This window comes from Bubalus bubalis, chromosome 21, assembly GCF_019923935.1.
Source record: "Bubalus bubalis isolate 160015118507 breed Murrah chromosome 21, NDDB_SH_1, whole genome shotgun sequence".
Lineage (NCBI taxonomy): Eukaryota > Metazoa > Chordata > Mammalia > Artiodactyla > Bovidae > Bubalus > Bubalus bubalis.
The window spans coordinates 43,507,939-43,526,092 of record NC_059177.1 but is presented as its reverse complement, the minus strand read 5'-3'; the positions used below and the strand labels follow the sequence as shown (position 1 = coordinate 43,526,092).

General features: G+C 39.0%; 1 protein-coding gene across 27 annotated transcripts in view; it reads right to left on the bottom strand.

Moving 5' to 3' along the window:
- Positions 1-18,154, bottom strand: part of DNAH12 (dynein axonemal heavy chain 12) — a 190,347-nt gene that overhangs the window by 166,164 nt on the left and 6,029 nt on the right. For 7 of the 27 annotated variants that reach the window (XM_044934364.2, XM_044934363.2, XM_025272202.3 and 4 more), the window contains exons 1-2: positions 8,404-9,206; positions 69-150 (exon numbers count right to left, since the gene is read on the bottom strand). In XM_044934364.2, coding sequence (XP_044790299.1) covers positions 69-150; positions 8,404-8,633 — 312 coding nt within the window. In that variant the 5' untranslated portion in view covers positions 8,634-9,206. Of the gene's footprint in view, positions 1-68; positions 151-8,403; positions 9,215-9,253; positions 10,191-18,154 lie in introns of those variants that run through there. The other 20 variants (XM_044934370.1, XR_003105577.2, XR_003105576.2 and 17 more) reach the window with 11 other exon arrangements.

Genomic DNA, 18,154 nt, shown 5'->3' with positions numbered 1-18,154 from the left:
TGAGATTGACTTAAAACAATAGTTAAAATAGTATATCATTAGTTTTTAAAGAGAAAATATAAACCTACAGTTGGAGGATAATCTGGCTCTGGTGATGAAGGTGTTCTTTTACCCAGTGTTCTGTCTAAATTCCTTTTGGCTCCTTCAATTCTGAAATTTACAGTTAGAAAAATGTATGACTCTCTTGAATATAACATTAAGATATATTAAAACATTATTATTTGAATATTTTTTCAATTATACTTACAAGATATTCAAGGGTTCTTTATCTTACTTAATTTTCTATAACAAATAAATCTCAATTACCATTATCAATGAGTCCTTAATTTTCATATTATTCATGTGTAATATAAAAGGAGACTATAAATAATAGCCCATAATTTTCAATTAGGAGAAGGCAATGGCAGCCCACTCCAGTACTCTTGCCTGGCAAATCCCATGGACCGAGGAGCCTGGTAGGCTGCAGTTCATTGGGTCGCTAAGAGTCAGACACGACTGAGTGACTTCAACAACATCACAATTTTTAAGTTAATCTGATATGGGCCCTTATATGTGTTATCTCTATTCAAACGTCACCCTGTCAGAGATTTCCCTTACCCTTTATACTAAGTAGCACATCCTTCACTATCCATCCATTTTATCCTTACTTTCCTTGCTTCGTACTACTTAGCACCATTTGACATATTATGTGTTGTAAACCATTTTATTCATTGCCTTATCCTCGATACCCAGAATAGTATCTGGCACTTTATCAGTCAGTTCAGCCACTCAGTCATGTCCGACTCTTTGCGATCCCATGGACTGCAATACGCCAGGCCTCCCTGTGCCATCACCAACTCCTGGAGTTTACTCAAACTCATGTCCATTGAGTCGGTGATGCCATCCAACCATCTCATCCTCTGTCATCCCCTTCTCCTCCCGCCTTCAATCTTTCCCAGCATCAGGGTCTTTTCAAATGAGTCAGTTCTTCGCATCATGTGGTCAAAGTATTGGAGTTTCAGCTTCAGCATCAGTCCTTTCAATGAATATTCAGGACTGATTTCCTTTAGATTTGACTGGTTGGATCTCCTTGCCGTCCAAGGGACTCAAGAGTCTTCTCCAATACCACAGTTCAAAAGTATCAATTCTTCAGTGCTCAGCTTTCTTCACAGTCCAACTCTCACATCCATACATGACTACTGGAAAAACCATAGCTTTGACTAGACAGACCTTTGTTGGCAAAGTAATGTTTCTGCTTTTTAATATGCTGTCTAAGTTAGTCATAACTTTTCTTCCAAGGAGCAAGCGTCTTTTAATTTCATGGCTGCAGTCACCATCTGCAGTGATTTTGGAGCCTAAAAAAATAGTCTGTCACTGTTTTCCCATCTATTTGTCATGAAGTGATGGGACCAGATGCCATGATCTTAGTTTTCTGAATGTTGAGCTTTAAGCCAACTTTTTCACTCTCCTCTTTCACTTTCATCAAGAGGCTCTTTAGTTCTTCTTTGCTTTCTGCCATAAGGGTGGTCTCATCTGCATATCCGAAATTATTGATATTTCTCCCGGCAACCTTGATTCCAGCTTGTGCTTCATCCAGCCCACTGTTTCTCATGATGTACTCTGCATACGTTAAATAAGCAGGGTAACAATATACAGGCTTGACGTACTCATTTCCCTATTTGGAATCAGTCTGTTGTTTCATGTCCAGTTCTAACTGTTGCTTCCTGACCTCCATGCAGATTCCTCAGGAGGCAGGTCTGGTATTCCCATCTCTTGAAGAATTTTCCAGTTTGTTGTGATCCACAAAGTCAAAGGCTTTGGTAGAGTCAATAAAACAGAAGTAGATGCTTTTCTGGAACTCTCTTGCTTTTTCAATGATTCAACGGATGTTGGCAATTTGATCTCTGATTCCTCTGCTTTTTCTAAATCCAGCTTGAATTTCTGGAAGTTCGTGGTTCATGTATTGCTGAAGCCTCGCTTGGAGAATTTTGAGCATTATTTTGCTAGCATGTGAGGTAAGTGCAATTGTGCAGTAGTTTGAACATTCTTTGGCTTTGTCTTTCTTTGGGATTGGAATGAAAACTGACTTTTTCCAGTCTGGTGGCCACTGCTGAGTTTTCCAAATTTTCTGGCATATTGAGTGCAACACTTTCACAGCATCATCTTTTAGGATTTGAAATAGCTCAACTGGAATTCCATCACCTCCACTAGCTTTGTTTGGAGTGATGCTTTCTAAGGCCCACTTGACTTCGCATTCCAGGATGTCTGGTTCTAAGTGAGTGATCATACCATCATGATTATCTGGGTCATGAAGATCTTTTTTGTATAGTTCTTCTGTGTATTCTTACCACCTCTTCTTAATATCTTCTGCTTCTGTTAGGTCCATACCATTTCTTCATCGTGCCCATCTCTGCATGGAACGTTCCCTTTGTACCTCTAATTTTCTTGAAGAGAGCTCTATCTTTCCCATTCTATTGTTTTCCTCTATTTCTTTGCACTGATCACTGAGGAAGGCTTTCTTATCTCTCCTTGCTATTCTTTGGAACTCTGCATTCAAATGGGTATATCTTTCCTTATCTCCTTTGCCCTTTGCTTCTCTTTTCACAGCTATTTGTAAGCCCACCTCAGACAACCATTTTGCCTTTTTGCATTTCTTTTTCTTGGAGATGGTCTTGATCCCTGGCACATAATAGGTTCTCAATAAATAGTTTTGAATGTAACAATTTATTATCCATAAAATATAACTTCTTTAAATGAAATTATATTATCATATAATCCATTCATCTGTCATCAAATAAATACTTACTGAATGTTTATATATGCAAGATATCCTACTAGGCTTTATTAAAATATTGCAGTGAGAAATTTCAAGGAATTTATAAACTGAAAGAGTGGAAGGATAAGATCAGGATGCCATATAAAAAGTATGGGCAGGGGGAAGTATGAGACACTGATGGTTCAGAGGAGGGACAAGTTCACTCTACCAGAAGGCATCTATGAGGGCTATGTGAACAAGTTAGCATCTGCTATAAGCTTGAAATGAAGAAGAGGGTCATAAGTGATGCAGTTTTCTTGGGCAGATAGATCTGAACAAAAAAGACCCTAAGAAACAGGGAGACAAGGCATCAATCAAAGGCAAAAACTGAGAATAAGGAGTTGTCCAATCTGCCCAGAAGTTATGGAACAGATGGAGATGAGTTTGCAGAAGCGGATTGGAATATCTAGCTAAGAGTATCAAATAGCAAGCTTTTTAATTTAGTAGACAATGGGGAGTTACTGAGATTTTTTTTAAAGCATCCAAACATATTTAGGAAGACAAATTTATCAGTTTATAAAGGCTAAATACACTAGAAGAGAGGGCCAAAGCAGAAATTATACAAGGAAAAGAAAAAAGACCCAAGAAAGAAGACTGGAGGATGCCAAGCATGACAGGAATGATGAAGAACAATTGAAGGAGGCAAAGCAGTCATGGTCAGAGGCAAAAGGAGATCTGGAAACTGAAGGAAAGGACGACCACCAGAACCACATAAGCCTAAACTAGTAAACGCCATAGATAAATATCTGTTCTGCTCACTGCTCTATCCATACCACTTAGTGTCCATCAAGGTCAATAAATATCTGTAGAACGGATGATCAGAATAGTGGATTTGGGAAAGATTCTGCATAGTTCAGTACCTTATTTGCTGTGTGAATACTCTCAAAAATATCAATCTGTACCCCAGGATGACTGAGGGGAGATGATACTCATCATTTTCTGAGGTAGCCCAACTTATTGCCATATTCTTAGAAACAAATTTCTTATATTGAGCTGTATGCTTTTAACTTCTATACTCTGGAGCTATACACACACACACACACACAAATCACATTCCTCTTCTATATTACCCCTCTCCAAAACTTAGTGATACTTATTCAGTTCCGTTGACCATTCCTGTCAATAAGTTACCATTTATGATGATTTTATCACATCCTAGGCATTGGCTTCATTGACTATGCTAAAGCCATTAACTGTGTGGATCACAACTAACTTAAAGAGAAAATTCTTAAAGAGATGGGAATACTAGACCACCTTACCTGCCTCCTGAGAAACCTGTATACAGGTCAAGAAGCAACAGTTAGAACCGGACATGGAACAAAGGACTGGGAAAGGAGTTCAAAACTGGGAAAGGAGTACATCAGGGCTGTATATCATCACCCTAATTATTTAACTTATATACAGAGTATATCATGTGAAATGCCAGGCTGGATAAATCACAAGCTGGAACCAAGACTTCTGGGAGAAATATCAACAACCTCAGATATGCAGATGATACTACTCTCATGGCAGAAAGTGAAGAGGAACTAAAGAGCCTCTTGATGAGGGTGAAAGACATGAGTGAAAAAGATGGCTTAAAATTCAACACATTAAGAAAACTAATATCATGGCATCCAGTCCCATCGCTTCGTGGCAAATAGATGGGGAAAAAGTAGAAACAGTGGCAGATTTCATTTTCTTGGGCTCCAAAATCACTGCAGACAGTGACTGCAGCCATGAAATTAAAAGACACTTGCTCCTTGGAAGAAAAGCTATGACAAACCTAGACAGCATATTAAAAAGCAGAGGCATCACTTTAACAACAGAGGTCTGTATAGTCAAAGCTATGGTTTTTCCAGTAGTCATGTATGGATGTGACAGTTGGACCATAAAGAAGACTGTGTGCTGAAGAATTGATGCTTTAGAATTTTGGTGCTGGAGAAGACTCCTGAGAGTTCCTTGGACAGAAAGGAGTTCAAACCAGTCAATCCTAAATGCAATTAACCCTGATTATTCATTGGAAGGGCTGATGCTGAAGCTGAAGCTCCAATACTTTGGCCACCTGATGTGAAGAGCCAACTCACTGGAAAAGACTCTGATGCTGTGAAAGATTGAAGGCAAAAGGAGAAGAGGGTGGCAGAGGATGAGATGGTTAAATAGCATCACCGACTCATGAATTTGAGCAAACTCAGAGACAGTGAAGGACAGGGAAGCCTGGCATGCTGCAGTCCATGGGGCCACAAAAAGTTGGACACAACCTAGCGACTGAACAGCAACAACAGGCCCTGACTTAAGATCTTTATAAGAGTGGATCTCATTTAACTCTCATAGAAACCCTACAAGACAACCACTATATTCCCATCTTACAGATAGGAAGAATAAGATAAGTAAAGTTACGTGACTTGCCAAATTTACATTGCTAATAAGCTGCAGAGATGGAATATGAATTCAGGCCTGTCTAATGCCAGAGTCTATACTCTTTCCCATTAAACAAGTCAGTTCCCTTCAAATTAGGCAGTTTCAAGACTTCTCACTCTCCTCAGTAGCTATAATGGTTTATCAGTGTCCCTCTTAAAATATAAGCCAAGAATTCCAGATGTTGCTTGACCAGTGCAGAATGAAAAATTTTCTCTTCCACATTCTAGATATTCTTCATTTATTAAAACAGTATAAGACTGAATTAGATTTCTTGAGTAGCTTCATTTCCCTGTTGAGTCTTAATGAAGCCTGACTAAATGAAATTCCAAAGGCTTTCTCATATGGAATAGAAAACATACTTGGAATATCTTTCTTCCTATTTTCTTTGTTAATTGTCAGGCCAGGCCAGACTTCCCTTTATCTGTCACTATCTCCCTAAGCAGCCTTGCTCTCAGTAATCAATACTTTCAAGGACTTTGCCTTATCCTTTGGTATGCCAGTTGGCACTAGCTACCTTGCACTGTAACAATCCCAACATAAACATGTCTAACTTCCTTGAGCTCTTTATATATAAATACCACTGTTTAATATAGCAATAATTTTCTGGAGTGTGCTTTCTCCTTCTGCTATAAATAATCAATTAAAAAAAGAGCTGAGAAGAATATAAGAAGGAGCCTTTTCACTCCCTGTTTTTCCTTTTTGTGTTAACAATCAAAAGCAGATAAATAAAACTGGATAATTTCAAAGGACTGTGTGAGAGACTACATGTGGTAAAGAAGAGAAAGGTTGGTCTGAATCAAGAGGTAGGCAGTGGCCAAGGAAGAAGTGGCTCATCCCTGGAAATCTGGAAAGCTACAGAATAATTTTCTATTTTTGCTCAGTCAAGTGTTTCCAGGACCTGCTCCCAGCAGGGGGCCCAGTTCTGCCCAGGACTCCTTATATCCCACTTTATTCCTGGAACTCTATCCACAGACCTCACCTGATTCTACTCTTCCCCAGGTCACTGATACTCTAGTGGCATTGACTATTTGTCAGTTCCTAAAACACACTGAAAGCATTCCCATTTCAGGGCTTTCATGCTTGCTATCCCCTTTGCTGGAGTGGTGTTCCCGTGTTTATTTAAATGAGAAGCTTCTTACTCTTTAAATCTCTAAATATAATGTCCACAAGACTTACCTGCAATGTTCCTAGAAACACTTTCTCTATCCCACTGTTTTATTTCTTCACAGTATCTATCACCATCTAAAGGATTAATATAATCTTTTTATTTTTCATTTTTATTGTGTTTACTATCTGCCTCCTCCCACCAGAATATAAGCTTCTGAAAAGACTACAGTCCTTTATGTTGTGTTCTCTATGGTCTTTCTAGTAACAAGCACAGTGTCTGTGAAACAGTAGATACTTAATATCTGTTAAACAGATGTAAGAGAAATATGTATTATAGAAAGGGTTAAAGCTACACAAAAGGGATTAGGATAAGGATTTCCAGAGAAGGTGATTCAAAACCTAAGCCTTGAATAAACAGTATAAGTATTCAGGCAGAAAAATAATCTCCAGTGAATAAAATGTGAGGAAACAACTGTGAAATTCCTTTTTCACTAAATGTAAAAAATATAAAATATTCATGGAACTTCAAGTAGTTCAATATGACACTCTTGAGATTATTTGACATTCTTGAGGTTCTGGAACAAGAACAACATGTAACTCCTAAGGAACTCCTTTTTTCTCTAGTCTAAGTCTACTGAAACATTGATCGGAGTCTTAGAAATGAAAGGGGTAAAGGTATCTAACAATATCTATACTACCATTAATATACCTTATATATTTGGATTTAAATATGATTAGAAGATTGACTAATAAAAATGTAATTCTAAAGAAGTTATATGATTAATGGCAGTGATGGTTTAGTTGCTAAGTTGTGTTCAACTTTTGTACCATGGACTGTAGCCCACTCTTGCACCATGGACTGTAACCTACCAGGCTCCTCTGTCCATGGGATTTTCCTGGCAAGAATACTGGAGTGAGTTGCCATGCCCTTCTCCAGGGGATCTTCCAGACCCAGGGATCAAACTCGAGTCTTCTGTGTCTCCTATGCTGCAGGCAGATTCTTTATCTGTTGAGCCATCGGGGAAGCCCCTAACTTATTTTAACTAGCAACAAAATGATCATAACAATATAACAGAGAGAAAAATGTAGTCAGTTGTGAAAATATATATAAAGGAGGCAGACCAAAAAGGGAAAGAGAATGCAGAAGGATAAGCAGAAATCCACCAGAGAGAAATTCCGTTTATAGTTCAGTGTTAAATTCAAATCTGACAGGTGAGCTCAACGTCTTTTTCTTATGTATTCCCAGAGCCCAGCAGAGTCAGGTACCTAGGGAAATCCCAGTAAATGCTGAATTGACTGAACCATCCTTATCACAGCCTTTGGTAGCTGATGCCTACATTACCTGTGTTTTTCTGTTCATTTGTTTTTTGGCTTCAGTAGTTCTGGTGAGCGGGCTTAGTACTTGTGGCACACAGGCCTAGTTGCCCTGCAACACGGGAAATCTTCCCAGACTAGGGATCAAGCCCATGTCGCCTGCATTGGCAGGCGAATTCTCAACCACTGGAAGACCAGGGAAGTCCCTAAATTAGTTTTAATTTCCACTAAATTGGAAGGGAAAGGGCAGGATGTTAGACTCTATTTTCTTCTGTATAGAAAAAAATTTTAAGTACAAATAGTTTCAACATTTTTTACTAAGTATTTGCTCAAGGACAATGCTATTTGTAGAGGTGCAGTTACTTGCTTTTACTTTCAGGGACCAGTATGGTTATCATATATCATAAGGAGGAATAGTGTGGTGTTCAAAGTATGTGAACTCTAGGAATAGACTGTCTGGGTCCAAATCCAAGTTGTGAGAACTTCGGGCAAGTTACTTCTCTGCACCTCGGTTCACTCATCTACAAATAGCAGTAACAACAGTACCCATCTTATAGGGCTGTTGTGAGAAGTATACGTAAAACAAAAAAAACAATGCTTAGAATAAACACTGTAAGCACTGTACAACATTTATTCTCATTACTATTACTTTTTCAATTGTTTTCCTAATTGAATTTGAAGATGGTATTTTGCTCATGAACAACCGAAATAGATAAGACGTTTTATGTGTGGAAACACTGATTATTTCACTTAAATTCCAAACAAGGATTATTTACTAATATGCTACTTACACTAACTGATTAATTGTCTTCTGCTGCTCCTTGGATCGTCTGTAACTCAGCAACTTACTTTGTGCTGGTGTGTCAACACCTATGTCTTCAGGGGGACGAACAATGGGAGGTAACTTCAAGTTCAGGGCCTCTTTTTCTGCTGCAATGGCAGCTTTGTTTGGATCTGACATCTTGGTCCCCTGAAGATTAAAATACTCTGTACTGTGAAGAGAAAAAGTCCATAAAGCCATTATTGTAAAAGCTAGTCTCAATATATTTATAACGTATCTTACATATCAATATCAAAAGTTCTCGGTCTCTTTATATCTTCCTCCCAAGAATGGTAGTTGAGATAAATGGACAGGGATTCCTGTTAGAGTCCCACCATTCACTGCTGTAAAGAAATGCAGCTGTCACTTGCCTGTGAGTGAGGGCTTCCTCATGGATGAAATTATGGAACTGGATTAGATGCTCTCTAAATACCCTTACAGTTCTGAAATTTTGAATTCAAATTTTCCCTAAAATGCAAATTACAACATAATCCAGCTGTCGAGGTATAATCCCTTTCCCCCAAAAGCTGATATTTTACATCGCTAATATTTTTAAACATCAGTATTTTATCTTAGCTTTTCCAGCTTCCTAGAAAGCAACACTATGATCAAGCAAAACATAGGCATACTAAATGCCTAAGAAATCTGAAATGTCATATAAGTACTGAACAATGAACTGTAATAGCAACTGCATTTGCCGCGGATGCCCACAAAACTCGGGGAATCGTGCCTCGAAAAAGAGACGATTTGGGCGGGTATCCAATTCAAAATTTCCTGCCCTGGGAGAGGGGTGAAGGGAAGAGTTGAGGACAAGAAAGTACCTGTCTGATTGCTTTCACTTCTTTCCGGCTGCTCGGATAAAAGGCAAACGTTCAGAGAACTTCTCCAGTGGTGAAAGGAAAAAAGAAAACGACGGGGAAACATCCGGAACCCCACAGGTTCCTGCCGAGCTGGGCGGTCGCCACGTAGAAACAAAGTTGTCGCCATGGAAACCGTCGCGGTCGCAGCTGGCTAGAACGGTAAACGTTGCCCGGAGAGGCAGTTGCTGAGCTGCGACAGATTAGGATTATCATAACAATAATATTCATTACTCGAGTAAATGGAGGGTGGGTGAATGAGGACGGTGGAATTGCTGGAAACAGATTCATGTAAAACACTGTCAAGGCAGATCAAGTCTTCAAGTGTCCCCTAGCGACTTCCCTGTAAATATTATAACTAATCAAGAATTTATCTTGTTTCTCTACTTGCTATTTGTTTCGACTGCGCATTTCCTTCAGGAAATTCTTGGCAGAAAAAGTTAAGTGTGTACATTCTTTGAATATGCTTGGAGAAAGAAACTTGAAACGTTGCTGTTTGAGACTGCACAATGGATACTCCATCCAAGTGATGATGGCCTACACAAATACCATGTGCATAAATAAAATCAGCAGATGAATAAAATCTAGTGGTGCATTGATGGCATAGTCATTCAATAAATATTTGAGCATCTTCTATGTGCCAGTGAGCATGTAAAGAATTTTTTTTAAATGAGAGTACAGCCTATCCTGGCACACAATAGTTCCTCTAAAAAACATCATTTGAGTCAGTGAATGAACAAACTGAAATTCCTCAGACCTTGTAAAAGCAGCCCATCTTTTTGTAGAAAACAAAACACTTGGGTTTTTTTTTTTTTGTCACAGTCTTTTTAAAAATTTTATAATATAGTTGATTTACAATGTGGTGTTAGTTTCAAGTGTACAGCAAACTGATTCAGTTATATATCTGTATATATTCTTTTTTTAGATATTTTTCCATTATAGTTTATTAAAAGATAACGAGTACAGTTTCCTGTGCTATACAGTAGGTCCTTGTTGGTTCTCTATTTTATATATAGTAAATGTGAATATTTTAATCAAACTCCTAATTCATCCTCCCACTTTACCTTTTGGTAAGCATAAGTTTGTTTTCTGTATCTGTGAGTCTATTTATATTTTGCTAAGTTCATTTGTGTCATCTTTCAGATTCCACATACAAGCACTATCATATGATATATGTTTTGTTTTTTTTTTTTAACAAAAACCTGGTTAATTTCATGCGGTTTTTTAGTTGGGAAAGACTTTTTTTTTTTATCAGTATTGGTTTTACATTCATTCTTAATTTGGCTGCTCAGGATCTTAGTTGCGGCATGCAGGATTTTTAGTTGCAGCATACGGGATCTAGTTCTCTGACCAGGGATCAAACCCACTCCCCTTGCATTGGGAGCACAGAGTCTTAGCCACCGGACCATCAAGGAAGTCCCCTCTGTGATGGTTTTTAAACATGTCAATCTGGTTAGGGTAAACTACAAGGACTGAAAGGAGGACAGTAGCTTTTTATATTCTGCACACACCTTCGTCCAGTTATTCAAGCACTAATCTACTGCTGTGATGAAGAGATTTTCCAGATGTAATTCAAGTCCCTGATGTTACACTACGGAGATTATGACGGCTTCACTCAATCAGTGGAAGTACTTTTTAAAAGTTTTAGACATGCCCTGAGTTAGACTCCAAACAGCAGCTTGGTCTACCATCACTCTCCCCTCTCTGGCTCTCCCCTTCCTGACAGCCTATCCCTACAGATCTTGGACTTGATTCACGAGCCCCCAAAGTTGCATAAGCCAGTTAGTTTCCTGTAATAAACCATATATATAAACATACAAATACTAGATATGTATAAGGCATATATATAATCTACTTGTTCTGCCTTCCTCATTCAGTTCAGTTCATTTCAGTCGCTCAGTGGTGTCCGACTCTTTGTGACCCCATGAATCACAGCACGCCAGGCCTCCCTGTCCATCACCAACTCCAAGAGTTCACTCAGACTCACGTCCATCAAGTCAGTGATACCATCCAGCCATCTCATCCTCTATCGTCCCCTTCTCCTCCTGCCCCCAATCCCTCCCAGCATCAGAGTCTTTTCCAATGAGTCAACTCTTTGCATGAGGTGGCCAAAGTACTGGAGTTTCAGCTTTAGCATCATTCCTTCCAAAGAAATCCCAGGGCTGATCTCCTTCAGAATAGACTGGTTGGATCTCCTTGCAGTCCAAGGGACTCTCAAGTCTTCTCCAACACCACAGTTCAAAAGCATCAATTCTTCGGTGCTCAGCCTTCTTCACAGTCCAACTCTCACATCCATACATGACCACTGGAAAAACCATAGCCTTGACTAGACGGACCTTTGTTGGCAAAGTAATCTCTCTGCTTTTGAATATGCTATCTAGGTTGGTCATAACTTTCCTTCCAAGGAGTAAGCGTCTCTTAATTTCATGGCTGCAGTCACTATCTGCATTGATTTTGGAGCCCAAAAAAATAAAGTATGACACTGTTTCCACTGTTTCCCCATCTATTTCCCATGAAGTGATGGGACCGGATGCCATGATCTTTGTTTTCTGAATGTTGAGTTTTAAGCCAACTTTTTCACTCTCCACTTTCACTTTCATCAAGAGGCTTTTGAGTTCCTCTTCACTTTCTGCCATAAGGGTGGTGTCATCTGCATATCTGAGGTTATTGATATTTCTCCCAGCAATCTTGATTCCAGCTTGTGTATCTTCTAATCCAGCGTTTCTCATGATGTACTCTGCATAGAAGTTAAATAAGCAGGATGACAATATACAGCCTTGACATACTCCTTTTCTGATTTGGAACCGGTCTGTTGCTCCATGTCCAGTTCTAACTGTTGCTTCCTGACTTGCATACAAATTTCTCAAGAGGCAGGTCAGGTGGTGTGGTATTCCCATCTCTTGAAGAATTTTCCACAGTTTCTTGTGATCCACACAGTCAAAGGCTTTGGCATAGTCAATAAAGCAGAAATAGATGTTTTTCTGGAACTCTCTTGCTTTTTCCATGATCCAGCGGATGTTGGCAATTTGATCTCTGGTTCCTCTGCCTTTTCTAAAACCAGCTTGAACATGAGGAAGTTCATGGTTCACATATTGTTGAAGCCTGGCTTTGAGAATTTTGAGCATGACTTTACTAGCGTGTGAGATGAGTGCAATAGTGCGGTGGTTTGAGCATTCTTTGGCATTGCCTTTCTTTGGGATTGGAATGAAAACTGACCTTGTCCACTCCTGTGGCCACTGCTGAGTTTTCCACATTTGCTGGCATATTGAGTGCAGCACTTTCACAGCATCATCTTTCAGGATTTGGAATAGCTCACCTGGAATTCCATCACCTCCACTAGCTTTGTTCGTAGTGATGCTTTCTATAGCCCATTTGACTTCACATTCCAGGATGTCTGGGTCTAGGTGAGTGATCACACCATCGTGATTATCTGGGTTGTAAAGATCTTTTTTGTACAGTTCTTCTGTGTATTCTTGCCACCCCTTTTAATATCTTCTGCTTCTGTTAGGTCCGTACCATTTCTGTCTTTTATTGAGCCCATCTTTGCATGAAATGTTCCCTTGGTATCTCTAATTTTCTTGAAGAGATCTCTAGTCTTTCCCATTCTGTTGTTTTCCTCTATTTCTTTGCATTGATTGCTGAGGAAGGCTTTCTTATCTCTCCTTGCTATTCTTTGCAATTCTGCATTCAGATGCTTATATCTTTCCTTTTCTCCTTTGCTTTTCACTTCTCTTCTTTTCACAGCTATTTGTAAGGCCTCCTCAGACAGCCATTTTGCTTTTTTGCATTTCTTTTCCATGAGGATGGTCTTGATCCCTGTCTCCTGTACAATGTCACAAACCTCAGTCCATAGTTCATCAGGCACTCTATCTATCAGATCTAGGCCCTTAAATCTATTTCTCACTTCCACTGTGTAATCATAAGGGATTTGATTTAGGTCATACCTGAATGGTCTAGTGGTTTTCCCCACTTTCTTCAATTTAAGTCTGAATTTGGCAATAAGGAATTCATGATCTGAGCCACAGTCAGCTCCTGGTCTTGTTTTTGTTGACTGTATAGAGCTTCTCCATCTTTGGCTGCAAAGAATATAATCAATCTGATTTCGGTGTTGACCATCTGGTGATGTCCATGTATAGAGTCTTCTCTTGTGTTGCCTTGAGAACCCCATGAACAATATGAAAAGGCAAAATGATAGGATACTGAAAGAGGAACTCCCCAGGTCAATAGATGCCCAATATGCTACTGGAGATCAGTGGAGAAATAACTCCAGAAAGAATGAAGGGATGGAGCCAAAGCAAAAACAATACCCAGTTGTGGATGTGACTGGTGATAGAAGCAAGGTCCAATGCTGTAAAGAGCAATATTGCATAGGAACCTGGAATATTAGGTCCATGAATCAAGACAAATTGCAAGTGGTCAAACAAGAGATGGCAAGAGTCAACGTTGACACTCTAGGAATCAGCAAACTAAAATGGACTGGAATGGGTGAATTTAACTCAGATGACCATTACATCTACTACTGTGGGCAGGAATCCCTTAGAAGAAATGGAGTAGCCATCATAGTTGACAAAAGAGTCTGAAATGCAGTACTTGGATGCAATCTCAAAAACGATAGAATGATCTCTGTTTGCTGGGAGCCGGCATATTGCATATTGAGTGAGGATCTGTAATAGCTCAACTGGAATTCTATCACTGCCGGGAGCCAGCGTGAGGCACTCCGCCCATGACAAAGGTCATGAGGAAGGAGGCTCGGCATACGCAAAGGCGGGATCGAGCCTCAGGAGTCCCCCTGGAAATTCTCGAGCATCTACCCCCAAAACCAGAGTCTGCCTACTTTCTGCTTTGTGCTTTCACCTACACCTCTGACTTTACGGGGGGCTGTCTCCCACTACCTCTCTCTGGAAAAAGAGTTAGCTTACAGCTCCAGTTAATAATTCCTGGGTGTGACAGTGTTTAACCTACAAACTCCTTTGGAAATCCTCTAGCCTGCCTGAATAGGTTTTTCCGGCCACATGTGATTGTTCAGAGCCTCCCAACTGTGAGAGGCAGGAGATGCTCTAAACTGCCTAAACACAGATTCCTTTGAGTAGTTAAAAGATTGATTAGAAAATGTATTGGTGAAGGGTTTTTCACTTGTTGGGCCAATGTTTGCTGCTAAGTCTCCATACTCCTTACCTACTGTGTCCTTGGCAGTGTATTGATTGATATAATGGGTGTATAGAACTGTAAAATGCCGCTTTGTCCAATGCTTTTTGGAAGGCTGGCGCCTGACTTTGGAATAATCACCTTTAGAGAAAGATAAGTTTCTTAAAATGTTAACAGGCCTCCGGGCCAGAAGATGATGTCAATCACCTGAACTTTTGCATATGATAAGTTTGCAGGAAGAAAGCCTGGCTTGCTGCATGACTCTACCCCTTCCCCCATTATCCTCTATGCATACCTTAAGGTATAAAAACTACTTTGGAAAATAAAGTGCGGGCCTTGTTCACTGAAACTTGGTCTCCCCATGTCACTCTCTCTCCCAAATTCCAGCTGAGTGTCCATCTGGAGCGCGGATGTCCTCTGCGACCATTTATTTGCCTGGGCTTCTAAGACCCACTCGAGAAGGTGTCTAAGGTGGGGCACCTTCCGCTATTCGAGAGGGCGCCTGCGGCCTCCGTGGTCAGAGCTAACCTGGTGTCACGGGTTATATTGATTTTCCGCGTAAACCAAGCCACTCAGCTTCTTTTCTCCACTGAATTTTCCTACTGAGCTATCCTTATTTCAGCCGCTTTTCTCCACTGAGTTTCCTCACTGAGCTATCCTTATTCTATTACTCTTTGTATCCTTAATTAAAGTGTAATTAAGCAGTTATTCCCTGACCCTCGCCTAGCCGTCTCTCCTTCGAATACCCTGGATCAGCCGGGGCTGGTCCCCGGCATCTGTTCGTTTCCAAGGCAAACCATTCAATATCAAGGTAATCCAAGTCTATGCCCCGACCAGTAACGCTGAAGAAGCTGAAGTTGAACGGTTCTATGAAGACCTACAAGACCTTTTAGCACTAACACCCAAAAAAGATGTCCTTTTCATTATAGGGGACTGGTATGCAAAAGTAGGAAGTCAAGAAACACCTAGCTGCTGCTGCTGCTAAGTCGCTTCAGTCGTGTCCGACTCTGTGCAACCCCATAGACAGCAGCCCACCAGGCTCCTCTGTCCATGGGATTCTCCAGGCAAGAACACTGGAGTGGGCTGCCATTTCCTCCTCCAATGCATGAAAGTGAAAAGTCAAAGTGAAGTCGCTCAGTCGTGTCAGACTCCTAGTGACCCCATGGACTACAGCCCACCAGGCTCCTCTGTCCATGGGATTTTCCAGGCAAGAGTACTGGAGTGGGGTGGGGAAAGGGGAGGACAAGAATATAAATTTCAAACGACTGCAAAACTCATCCTTCTTTTAGAAAAAAGGCTTGTTTTCCTCACTGTAAGCCAGGGGAAAAGAGTATGGCTTATTATCAGACACTCAATAAACATTCTAGAAACACCTAGAGTAACAGGCAAATTTGGCCTTGGAATATGAATGAAGCAGGGCAAAGACTAATAGAGTTTTGCCTCCCTCATTAAATCTTGACTAATACAATGCATATCTTTTTTCAAACAGCTTCTTATAGGTATAATTTAAATACTATAAAATTCACCATTTTAAAGTATATAATTCAATGGGTACTTTAGTGTATTTATAGTTGGGCAGCCATTAACAGGATCCAGTTCTAGAACATTTCTGTCACTGCAAAAAGTTCCCTGCAGCTCATATGCAGTCAATCCTCACTCCCACCTCTAGTCCTAGGCAATTCTATAGGTTTACAATTTCTGAAAAATTTCATATATATGGAATCTTATATTATGTGGTCTTTTGTGTCTGGCTTTTCTCACTTAATGATGTGCTTGAGGTTCATCCATACATAGTATGTGACAGAAATTCACTCCTTTTTATTGCTGAATAGTCTTCCATTACCTGGAGGAGGAAAATGGCAACCCACTCCAGAATTCTTGCCTGGGAAATCCCATGGACATGGGAGCCTAGTGGGCTAAATAGTCCATGGAGTCAAAAAAGAATTGGACACAACTTAGCAACTAGCCAAACAACAACAGTCTTGCATTAAATAAAGATATCACATTTGGTTTATTCATTCAGAAGCTGACAGACATTTGGATGGTTTCCTCTTTAGGGCTACTATGAATAATCCTCCCATGAACATTTGTGAACAAATCTTTGGATGAACATACACTTTTATTTCTCATTGGTAGGAATTGCTGGGATAAATAATAAGCCTATTTGATCTTTTAAGAAAATGTCAAACTGTTTTCCAAAGTGGCTGAAAGATTTTACTTATCAAAAAAAAAAAAACAAAAAAAAAAACAATACAATGATTCTAATTCCTCCACATTCCTTGTGAACATTTGATATTGTCTGTCTATTTTACTACAAGTATTGGAATGGGCATACAGTGGTATCTTATTATGGCTTTAATTTACATTTCCCTAAACACAAATAATGTTGAATGTCTTTTCGTGTGCTTATTATCCATTAACATATTTTTTATGAAATTTCTACTTAAATCTTTGTCCATTTTTAAGTTGGACTATTTAGCTTTTCATCATGAAGCTGTAAGAGTTCTTTATATTCTGGATACACATTATCAGATAATTTACAAATATATTCTCTTGGTCTGTAGATTGTCTTTTCATTTTCTTAATCATGTCTTTTGAAGAGTAAAATTTTTTCATTTGTATAAAGTCAAACAAGGTATTTTTTCTTTAATAGATTATGATTTTAAGGTTGTTATCTATGAAAGAGAGGTAAGATCATGAAGATTTTCTGTGTTCTCTACTTTTTGGTTTTACACTTAGGTCTATGATACATTTAGAGTCAATTTCTGTATGTGGTAAGAGATGCAGATTCAAGTTTATTTTTTTGCATATAGATATACAGTTGTTCGAGTACCCTTTGTTGAAAACGCTGTCCTTTTCTCACTGAATCACCTTGACGTCTTTATTGAAAAATCAATTTACTGTAATAAAAAGGTTTATTTCTGGACAATCAATTCTGTTCCTTTGATCTGTGTGTCTATCTTTATTCCAGTACTACAGTGTCTTGGAAAAACGGTTATACAGTTGACTCTTAAACAAGACAGTTTTGAACTATCCAGTTATATACAGATTTTTTTTCACTAAATGTAAGTTACAGTACTATGCACGATTGTCAGTTGGCTGAATCAGCAGATGCTAAACATTGGATCTGGAGAACCGACTATAAAGTTATACATGGATTTTCATCTGTAATGGGGTAGGGAGGGGGACTGATGCCCTTAATTCCACATGTTGTTCAGGGGTCAACTATAGTTTTAAATTTGAGTAGTGTTAGTCTTCCAACTTTGTTCTTCTTTTATAAAAAGTAGTTATTTGTAAAGTTTAAAAATAAAATAAAAATTAAAAAAAAAGTAGTAATTTGGACTATTCTAGATACTTTGTATTTCCATTTAAAATTTAAGATCAGCCTATCAATTTTTGCAAAAGATACATCTGGAATTTTATTACATATTTTGCTTTGAAAGAAAGGAAAAACTATGTTCATTATCTAAACATATTTAATTTGCAGCTTAAAATGCTTCCTTTAAAGGCTCTTTCTGAGTCTAGGGGTTAGAAATATTATTTATAACCAGATAATTATATTTCACAAAACCTTAATTATTTAAAAGCACCAGTTTACACTGACACTAAAATGTGATTCTCTAATACTATACAAAAATTCTTAATAGAAATGTTGACGATGCTAAGAGAACACATGAGACTGAAGTACTATGCTTTAAACTATGTACTGTTCATTTCAAA